Source organism: Plasmodium inui (genome assembly GCF_000524495.1).
Source record: "Plasmodium inui San Antonio 1 unplaced genomic scaffold supercont1.98, whole genome shotgun sequence".
Taxonomy (NCBI): Eukaryota; Apicomplexa; class Aconoidasida; order Haemosporida; family Plasmodiidae; genus Plasmodium; species Plasmodium inui.
In genome coordinates, this window is record NW_008481932.1 from 6,770 (window position 1) to 18,351 (window position 11,582).

An 11,582-nucleotide genomic window follows, 5' to 3' on the forward strand; every position below is an offset into this window, starting at 1 on the left:
GGAACCTTCTAGGAGGATTATTACAAATATCAAATTCTGCATTCACCATTTGGACATTTTTTCTCCCTTGTATGTTACGGAAAATTTGTCTACCCTCACATTGAAGACGAGTGGGGCATACAGTCGTAGATGAAATGTCTCGCGGCGTTCAGATATGTTTCCCCCAGGATGAGTCGCAATTCGTGAGCTCCCTTTGACATGTGTTTCGCATTGCAATTGTACCAAACAGTGGGGTTGATTATCTTCCTAATTTGTTAACTATTTCACTTACTTGTTGTCCGTGTGTCTGGAAGTATGTCTCCCTTTCCTTTTCCGGGGAGCAGTCCCTCGCCTCTTTCTGTACTCTGTATTTATCAAAGTTTTCTCAGGTCATCTCAATCTAGGGCATTTGTATGAACCCCATTCCAATGTAACATGTAGGTATGCCTGTCCTATTTCGCCCCTGAAGATGCTCTACTCTAGCTACTTCATTATCATGATGGTGACCGCCTTTGTATTATTGTTCGTTCGTCTCCTCTTATATGAGGCATGTAAATCTTTGTGGTTTATACTCAGCGGTTTTTTTTTCTTTTTGACATCCCCAGAAAAATTCTGTGTGTATCTGCTGTTTGGGGACGCTTGCATATTTTCCTCGTTCAAACAGTCTCCTATGTGGCCGCTCATGTACAACTTCACGTGTTTTGTATCCTATGGCTCTTTGCACTCATCCGGAAGCATCATGAATAGCGGTATCGAGAATTCCGTATGTATTTCTTCATCTGTAAGTACACACACTTCGTGGTTATGCACCTCCTGTCTCTTTTTATGGCAATTTGTTCCTGACGTGTTATTCGTCGTCTCCTGTATTACATACTTGGTTTTTTCTTTTCGGTAGAGCCTGATAACTTTATCAGACAAACTATCTGGAATGTACTGTTTCATACGTATGGGCTGTTTTGAAACCTAATTGCCACATAGACTTTTTCGCCTTTGTAGGACAAGAGTATGTCGTTCCTGGTTAAATTGATTGGGTGTGGACATTACAATTTCCTGAACGCATTGTTCTTCCGTTGTGCGTCCTTCCTGTAATCTTCGGAATTAATTGTTCTGTTTAAACATGTCAAGAATATACGAGTATTTATGTTCCAAACTATGCCACTAATGTTTTGGTATCTACAGATCATCAAAGTTGTGCGCATCTATGCAGATTATATTGCTCCATCAAGTAATTTCACATGTCAGATCTTCATTTTTCATAAATGTCTGGACGACTATTTGGAGGAAATGTTTCTTGGTAAATTTGCATTCTTCTTTTTTGATTCATCTAAAAGTTCTGTATGTATATATAAAATCTTCTACGGAACGTTTGTTCTTCATTTTGCATGTATACACTCTTTGGGATGTCTCAATTACATATTAACTACTCATTCAAGGTTGCACAGTCGTACTTCGTCATTATGATATCATATATCCTTCTTTCTTCTGCACTCATGGCTACACATTGCTATCCGTATGTTTACCCTTCTTCGGGATTTGCGCTTTCCATACTTGGAGGCGAACAGCGATTCTGGAGGCATCTATTGCGATAGGGGAAAGAATTGGCATAAGGGGTTAGGTTGGGTTTTCCGCCGTCCTGTAAATACTAACCACAGTGTACTAAATGATATTTTCTCCGTCCACATATATATACATATATCTATACTTTGATAAGAAGGATACCCTCTATAATGGGACCCCCGACTGATAAGATAATAACTGAGACCTAAATAAAGGCAATTCCATCATTATGTACAGTCCGGGGGGCTACACGGCGTGTGAGGTGTGCTTAGGATTGCCAATTTCCCGTCCTGAAAGTAGTAAGCATAATGACCAGGAGGGGAGCATCCGTAGCACTTAAGGACATTATGTAGTCCCCAAAGCGCAGAATTTATTTGTGCTGGGCTGTGACATATTTGCATAAACTGATAGGTAAAGCACAGAGGCTGCTGGATAAAATAGACTGAACCTACTAGGAAAGGGAAGAGGGGGGCAATACCCGTTGGGTAATATCCGCGGCTGGGGGATCTGATGCAGGAGGCCTCCAATCTGCACATACAATATCAGGAAATTGAATAATTCGGACCGTAAGTACACCTTCCCAATCTTTACTTATTTTACATTTATATTTTCGGTGTGTATACCCGGTGTCATTGCTTTCAACCTTTCAACACTGAGAACTGCAGTTGAAGTTGATATTGATGCATTCCTACCTGCCGCGGAATTTGATTCCTGACGGAGCTACCACGTTTCAGATGTGCACTTAAATATTTCAGAATCCTCACCGGTTTTCTAACAATTTTTCCATGGCTAACGTCCTCTCATTTGGGGTGGCAAGATTTGACGAAAGTCTTGAATAATAACCTAGGCGTTGAAAGATATTGTCAGACGGAGTAACTGCTGTAAAGTTCCGTTCGGATGAAGATGTATCAATAGTTGCTGTTCGTATAAGATTTTTATTCGGTATAAGGGCTTTTAGCGTATGCAGGCACTGTGTTCCTTTGTGCCAATGTAATGAAAGTCGCAAGAAGAATCCTTTTCATTAGGGAGTCTACTGCGAAACACGGCTGCAAACTCCTGTTCTCACAGTATGTAGAAAAATTCTACGGTTCTCATTAGACCTTTCCTTATTGTTTCGTATGAGTAGTGAGGATTCCTAAGGAAACCAGAACATGTAGTGATGGTCAAATAAGTGGTCAAACAACTCTACATATTTACATAACACATGTCTCTTGGGTTTCCTTGGGGAGTGAAAGTTGTGATAAAACATTTATGAAGTAGTGTGTTAGATCACCTAGCATGTTGTTTGAATGAACACGATTGATGTGTTTGTTATTATTGTGGGACGCTCCTTTTCTATTATTCAGGGGGATAGGAAATCTAGTTTTATATATCTCGCATGGAGTTCTCCGTGTCCAATGCTACGTCCATAATATCGGTTAAAGGTAAATATTCTGAACTAATGATTCTGCCTATATTACATTGTGTATTATATTGACCTTTTCGTTTTACATGACGTTGCCATCCCTGACATATTCCGGGATAATGAGTGCATGTTATGAAAGAACCTATAATAAATACATATTGTCTTATATAAAAGAGAATTCGGACACTGCGGAAATGTCATGAATAAGTACATCAAATAATGGTGTGGCTATGTATATTATATGTCCTAGGCCAAAAAATACTGTTTCGTAGAAGTCTGCACTTTGGTTCGCTACATTTTCAGATTTGGAGAAGAGTGTGTTTTTTCAATAAAATAATAACAATCGAAGTAGGAGCAAAAGTATCTTTTATAAATCCGTGTTATATTAATAAAGTGTGAAGGGGAGGGCGCCATGCCCATTAGACTGAACCCCTTGATCATGAAATAGGGCGTAGCCTGTTGGTTACTTCTCTATAGAAGAGTACATTCAAATTGAGAGGCACCTGCCAAACAAGAAAAAAGAATTGTACTATTATACAGTAAGTGCCATGTCACGATACGCCATGTGGTAAAGTTCTGGGGCTTGATACATCATATATCCATTTATCGGAAAGTATAACATATAATCTTAATTTGCACAAGGGCGCAAAATGAAATATAGATACCGCATATAATGGGGATTCATATCCCTCGGTTAACGATGTTTTTTTCGAATAAAAAAGGATATTTATAAATTCTCCGTCCTTTCCTGCTTCCGATGTTCAGTTATTTCTGACTAATTAGTTTTCCTTTATTGTTGATCGTGAACTGTTTCAAGCATTTCTAAAAACTATTTTTGCGGGCTATAGCAGTAAACACACGTATACTTATCCTTTGTTAATAATGCGCAACGGGACGCCTCCGTGCCCGAGGAAGAAAGAGAATTGGGACAAATTAAGTATAAAATATCTAATGTCGTGTCATTGAACTGTATAGAAGGCGTATATTATAGGATTTTTCTCCTTCGCAAAGAGTGGCTGCCCTTTGGAAGCATATGCGTGCTTCGTTATTTAGGGACCGATCTCATGCGCGCCTGAGATATTATGAAGTAAGAAAAAATACCCTCTCGGCATGGGGGTTCCAATGATGTGAATCACAGAAAATATACTCCTGTGGTCTGTATGATATTATATGTAGGACCACAATTAGGCATAATATGTTACATAAATTAATTTTTATATATAATTTTGGAGGAATTATTTTATGAAGCTGAGGCTAAAAATGGCGTAACTGCGTGATTTTTATATTTCGTACAGCATGACAAAACGATGGTAAAGGAAGCCGTAGGATCAATGAAGTGTACGAATATGTCATGTTGGCGAAAAAGAATGTTTCCTCCATTTTAGTGTCTTTAGAAATTTTCACAAAGCGTCACAAAATAAAACATGCCAGAGAACAAGGAAAATAGAGACTCTTTACAGTGTGCCATATTTCGTTTACTACAATGTATATGTGGCGGTTACTATATATACACCTAATACTAAAGTTCATCGAAGGAGAAGAATCACAAAAGAAAGATACGTGCAAATATAGTGTCTTCGGAATACTGAGTAATATGTGAGAGTCCCGCAATATGCTATCCCCATCGTGTGAATGAGTCATTTCTTATTGTTCTTCACTACTTCATTACGTAATTGAATCTGTCTTTGTAGACATCGAGAAGGACAAAAGGAATAATTATGAGTTCTATTATAGAATTCCCCCCTCCCGCAGGGGCGGGGGTAACATTATTTGGTTTCTGGTGTAAATAGTCCTATGTAACCTGTATTATATTCGAATGTTCAGCTGACATTTTATATTCTTTCGAGGTGCAAGACAATTAGTTGGATCGTCCCTGGTCCCTAGTACACCAATTGTGGTATTGTATAACGTGTAAGATATAGCATCATAGAGAAAATATGTCTACGGAGAATCCAATTTTAGCACAGTCAATGTGGATAGAATATTTTGCCGCCAAAATTTGGAGCAGCATGGAGGCTTCCAAATACCTGGGCATAGTGTAACACAAATTATGATTGGAGACCGTCCTGTTTCATAATATAGAAAGGGTGAACTTTTTCCTTCGTGATGTCCTTTATATATGGCTCATGAATCGTACACATACCAGGCAGCATTTCTCTTGCTTTGTTTTATTTCTGTCTCTTTTCCTTTACACTGAGATGACTTTGCAACATAGTTTTCAAGAACAGAGTCCACAGGCAGTTATGAACAGGTGTAAATTTGTTTATACGGGGCGGCTACCAATACGCGTATATGCATTCTGAACATTGAGGTAGACACTAACAAAGAGACCCTTGTGAATTTCTTAAAGGAGACATGGAGGTTACTTTTCACATCACATCGTTCTATCACAAAGCAGGAGTCACAAGAAAAGGGCGTCTTAGACAGTTGTACACTACGACTGGGTTCGAATTACCACAGAAATCGCATCGATTCATTGGGAAAGGATACATAAATCCGCCTTCCAGACGTTAAATATTATACTCTTTACATGACACTTCGTGAACATTACTCCGTTCCTCATGGGGGAGTACATGAAATTGGTTGCCTGATATGGACGAGGTCAATTTTAATATTAAAAGGATACCGGCGTCCACATATTTATTTATTTTAATACAGGGAGGTGGTTCGAAAATACACAGCGGCAATATGCATCAAGACATTGATATGTTATGTGTCTCCTCATGTTTTACATGAATAATGACTATTGATAATACTTGTTGTGTGGGGGTCACGTTTATAATAAATAGTTCAGCCGCTATACGCACGGCTTGGGTAGTGTGTTATAGGAATGGAAGGGATTTTCATTATTTATACGAATCTGAACAACGCCAGTCTCACTATGGCATGCACTGTTTATACGTGTATCTAATTTTAAAACACTGATACAAGCTTAGATATACAGACAGGATGAGCACTTCATATACTCCATTATGGATAGAACTACACTGAACAGAATAAAAGAAAAAGAAGAGTGCGGGAAAATATGAACACATCAATTCCATGGAAGCTGTAGCATTCGTGTAAAATTACATATTTGAAATATGTTTCCTCTTCGTATTCATGATGAAGGTCTTTTTTGTTTGTTGCTGTTTATCTATGGTCACATTTTATGCATGGAAAAAGGATAAAACACATAAAAGAAAATACAGAAGCTGGGGTCGGCCACATGCAAGGAAGAATTCTGTGGCCTATGTCTCTTAAAAACGCGTTTCGCTCGGAACGTCCATGTGTGCTCTATTGTACAAGAAAGGGGCATTTTTTTATAAGATCTTATGCTTATTGAAAAGCATTAATTTTTTCGCGATCACTTCCCTCTATAGCGCAACCCTTATGAAAAACCTGAAAAATTAGTAAAAGTGGGGTCGCATAGTTATATGACTACACACTTGAGTAATTTTCCCTTGACCCTTACAATGGTACATATACCTATATATACGTATGTATACATATATATATATATGACTGTGGTAATATTATGTTGATAAGTGGGCTAACGCTAATATATTGCTTCTAAGTAGTTATGATAACAGACAGGATACACGTCGGTGTACCGGAATGAGTATTGCACATTGTAATAAACCAGATATGAGAATATAATATTGATTTTATACACATGATGAATTTTGCAAGAGATTTGTTTTCAGAGGTGTGCGCGTATTTTCTGTGATTTCCTTTTTTTTTTTCTTTTTTTTCCGATACATTTTGCAATACTCGACATGTCCTTCATTGGTGTGTATTGATTGCCGCGTAAAACTATACGGGCGAAGTAGAGGCAGAGGTAACAGGCAATGTTTTCTCAGGATACGGAATTGCCTGTAAATAGACACAAGCTTTGAAACATATTTCTGCTAACTATTCAATTAATAATTAACTGAAAAATTTTATAGTTATTTATTTTGATAACAGGGAGATCATTCATGTGAATATGATATTCCCTTAGAGGATATACTCTTCTGGATATTGAGTTCTAAGATGAGCTCAGCACCCTATCATGGTATTAATGGAACTGTCAAATCTGTCACTACCCCGGTTTAATATTAAGTAAAGAAGAAATCGATTTTGAATAAGAAGATTGACTAAATGGGAAGACGTATGGGGGTGAATAATAGGAGTTAACCATTCATCGCCGTACAGTAGAATGTGCGCAGAACAAGATATTGCAATAATTATATTTAAGAATTCCTCTTGTTCCGTTACGGGAGCCGCTGACTACTACAAATGTGCTAACGCGGTTCAATTAATTCGGTTGAGGAGATTACCTATTATGGGCAAAATTTAACAGGAGAAGAAACGGAAAAATGTGAGTATTACACCTGTATATAAAGCAAGATAGGGTACAGCAGAATCAGAGTATGTTAATCAGAACTAGATCGAAATCGATAAGCAATGACGAAAATCATGATGCATGAATTTATTGTGATTATCCCCCGATAAATATAATAACACAGGGAGGGAAAATAGTGAAGGAGACTTGGGTGTGGTTATAATATATTACAAAGAATACATCATAGATCTTAGGAGAAAATTCAAGTATAGAATCATGAAGAAAAACTGAAAATAACGAATATGTGTGAGTATAACCGAGTTCTCCATTCTGCATATCATGAAATATAATAAATTAAGGAAGAAACATACAGCATACTTCATTTCGAAAGGTTCCGCCAAATTACCTTGTGAGTCTTAACTGAGAATACATCAGTTTTAAGAAGCATAACAGCCCTCTTCCCTGAAGAAATACACATAATGTACATGCGTCTATACATTGCTCTCATTTCTTGAAAACAGTCTGTGTGTTGTTGACTCCTTTACAACTGACCATGGAACATATACCCATGGATATACATACAAATATGTATATTTTTTCCCTTCTATATGTGGGATTAATTCATGAGTCATAAAAATAAGAAATGTTAACCTGGGGAATTATGATGCCCATCTGGCGTCATAAAGGAAAAGGCTACACAAAAACACCACCAGAACGAAAAAGAATAGTACGGATGGTTAAACATCTTTAAGCACAGGGAAAACGTAATTACCAGTATATGCTGATTCAAATTAGAAAATTGATCATTTGGCATAAAGATGTGCCCCCTTAAATTACAGAGTTGTTCATAATGTGTTCTATCTATGCATATATAAAGGGAGTATTGGATTGTTGAATTTGAACTGGTATAATATCAGTTCTAATTCCATATTGAACATTAAATGCGTGTTGCATATGATTGAGAGGGCTGCTATAGGGTTTAAATTTGTTTATGCCTTTCTGTGGAAACTCCTATGAGTGCAATGGAATAGAGATATGCCGATCCGATGAGTACAGCGTGAAATGGTGGGCCGTCGTATTTATATGGCTTGTTTTATAATTACCCTATTTTTGTGAATGCGTTCTCATGCCCCATGGTTTTTGTGAGTGTGCTCCTTGATGTTTCGATATTTTCATTAGTATCCCTCGGCAGGTTGCATTGTTCTTGTGTATGTTTTTCCAGGTTTCTGCATTTGTATGAGAGTATTTTTTCATGGCGCCTTTTTCCCTATATATGCGTGTTTATGTGGCCTAATTTGGCGAGCGTGGTTTCACGGGGGATAATTTCGCAAACGTTGTTTCACGTCCGGTAATTTCGAAAACGTCGTTTCATGTTGAGTCATTTCGCAAACGTCGGTTCGTGTTGAGTAATTTTGCGAACGTCGTTTCACGTGGGGTAATTTCGCAAACGTCGTTTCACGTGGGGTAATTTCGCAAACGTCGTTTCATGTGCCTTAATTTCAGGAACGTCGTTTCACGTGGGGTAATTTCGCAAACGTCGTTTCATGTGCCTTAATTTCAGGAACTTCCTTTTATGTGGTCTAATTTTGTGAACGTGGTTTTATGTGGCCTAATTTTGTGAACGTGGTTTTATGTGGCCTAATTTTGTGAACGTGGTCTTATGTGGCCTAATTTTGTGAACGTGGTCTTATGTGGCCTAATTTTGTGAACGTGGTCTTATGTGGCCTAATTTTGTGAACGTGGTCTTATGTGGCCTAATTTTGTGAACGTGGTCTTATGTGGCCTAATTTTGTGAACGTGGTTTTATGTGGCCTAATTTTGTGAACGTGGTTTTATGTGGCCTAATTTTGTGAACGTGGCTTCATGTGGCCTAATTCTCGCGCAAGTGGTCTCACGTGGCCATATTTTACTAACGTGGTTTCACGTGGGGTACCTTCACGGACGCCGTCCCACGTGGAGTAATTTCGCCAACGTCATTTCACGTGGCGTAATCTTTCGCGCACGCCTTTCTATGTTTCTTAATTTTTCCCGGACGTGGCCTCATGTGGCCTAACCTCGCCAAAGTCCTCTCCTGTGGATCAACTTCAGGCGTGATCCTTTCATGTGTTATGTCTGTCGCACGCGCGCTGTTTCGTTTTGCTTCATTATATATATTTCTCAATTTTATTCTTTCATGAAAATACACCTCTCTGCGGCATTCCTTTGACAAAATTTTTTCGGAGGGTTTGTTTATGATGACATTTTTCGCAGCATTCTCATGAAAATGCCTTTATCTGATGCATCTTTATCACGATCTTTTACGTGTAGTGTTTTCATGATGATGCTTTCTATTCCTGCATTTTTATGATGCTACCCCTCGGGGTCACTGTGTTATCTTCGTGTTACGTCATTGATGAGTACTGCTTTGCCGGGGCATTGTGATGCTTTTCCTGTTTGTCGCATGCTTCTAAGAATGTTTATATCTGGTATGTCACTATAATCATGCTTCTTTGTGTTACATTCTTACATAGATACATCCTTCTTGTCGAGTCAATATGATGATGTTTCTGTGTGTTGCATCTTCTTCACGATGACAGTTCGTGCTGCATTTTTATGAAGTTTTCCTGTTTCTTGGTGCGTTATTGTCAGGTATCTTCTCTGTGGGGCATTTTTTCCCAGGGTCCACTCTACCGCGTTGTACTTTTAATATATTCCTTCGCTCGCCATCCTTATACAGATGGTTTCTTCTGGCGTGTCACTATTAAGATTCCTGTTTGTGTTTCATTTCCCTTTTCATGATATTTCTCTTTTCGGGTGCCGCGATGAGGTCACCCGTGCCACGTCATTGTGAGAATTTTGGATTCTGTGGCATTTCTTTTACGAAGACTCCTGGGACCGCGTTATATCGTTGTTATTTTTCTGTTTGGCTGTTTTATAAAGATGCTTCTTCCTTTTATCATTTTACTGCGAAGGGATTTTTTTGCGAGGCATCTTTTTTATGAAGATACATCCTCTCCGCGGCATTCCTATGATGCTATTTTCTAGCGGCAGCTTGAATATATTGTTCTGTGTTATCTGTTTTATATGGATGATCCTTCCTCCGCCGGCATCGTGAAGATGTTTTTTTTTTCGTCAGTTATTTTACGTTGATGTACCTTCCTCGGGGAATTCTGAAGATGTCCCTCGGTGTGTGATTTCCTGTATGAAGATGCCCTTTCTGCGTGGCAGGGTATAAGATGTTGTCTTGTTCTTTATTCTTTTTATGAAGATGTTCTCTTCTCCTAGTATCTTCAGTATGCTTCTTTGTCGCGTGATTCTGAAGATGTCCCTTCGCCTTCATTATTGTGGAAATGTATTTTCAGGCCGCATCATTTGAGAAGATGTCCTTCTGGTTGCATCCCTGTTGATATGCTGTATTGTATGTCATTCTTCTTTATTAGAATTTTTTCTTCCCTAACATTTTGATCGACCTATTTTTTTCTTATGTGGAGTCATTATGAAGATATTTCTTTTCCTCAGTTATAATCAGGATGGCCCTATATGTGATGTGTAAATAGCATAACCATATGGATGTGTTACCATGATCAAAGAGGAATAATATACGCATGTGTGAGGGGGCACCTCTATCCCTGGTGTATTATTGCTTTAGAAATGATGATGTTCATGGAGTACTATTAGGTGAATAGCAGTGTTACCTGGATAACACTGTTATTGGGGAACCACATTTGTGTCTAGGGTATGGATATCCACGTATGTTATTGCATGGAATATACTGATTTATGTATAGTCCTCATATCTGTAGAATACTAAGATGCTTATGGTTTCGTCACATCAAAACCCCAAGCCTGCCTGGGGTACTCGTCTTTGCAAAATACTGGTGTGCCTATCTGACGCTGGTGGAGCGTTGAGATGGACATGTAGTACTGTTATGTGAAGTCCATGGATATTGCACTAGGCCTATTGTCTAGAGAGTACTGAGGTCTCTGGATCCTCAATGATAGGGTTTCCGGAAGTCCACATTCTAGTGTTCTATGAAGGTACTAGTAGTCAAGCTATATGAATCACCTGGAGCGCTATTATAGTAAGAGCAGCATTAGGTGCGAACTGCTGTGCCTGGATGAGTACGAGTAACCTGGGAGCACTATTATTTGGACAGTACGAGTGTGCAAGGAGTATTGTTACATTAAGAGTACTTTTTTGAGAATAATACTTTTATTTGAGGAGGACTACTATTATGTATGAAATGATGTACGATAATGAGTAGAAATATCCCCCGAATAGCATCATGTGAAGTGTTTCGATATAAGGTTAACGGCTCCATTATATGAAGTATGGGATTTTGGAAATCCTGTCGAT

At 38.5% G+C, this 11,582-nt stretch overlaps 2 protein-coding genes across 2 annotated transcripts; both read right to left on the bottom strand.

The window, feature by feature from the left end:
* Positions 1 to 687: 687 nt before the first annotated feature.
* Positions 688 to 921, bottom strand: C922_05557 (hypothetical protein; the record flags this gene model as incomplete). The annotated part of the gene is made up of 1 exon (XM_008821128.1): positions 688 to 921. The coding sequence occupies one exon, from the start codon at positions 919 to 921 to the stop codon at positions 688 to 690; it is 234 nt and encodes a 77-aa protein (XP_008819350.1).
* A 9,441-nt stretch (positions 922 to 10,362) lies between these two features.
* Positions 10,363 to 10,566, bottom strand: C922_05558 (hypothetical protein; the record flags this gene model as incomplete). Its single annotated transcript, XM_008821129.1, has 1 exon — positions 10,363 to 10,566. One exon carries the CDS (start codon positions 10,564 to 10,566, stop codon positions 10,363 to 10,365), a length of 204 nt encoding a protein of 67 aa, XP_008819351.1.
* Positions 10,567 to 11,582: the final 1,016 nt, after the last annotated feature.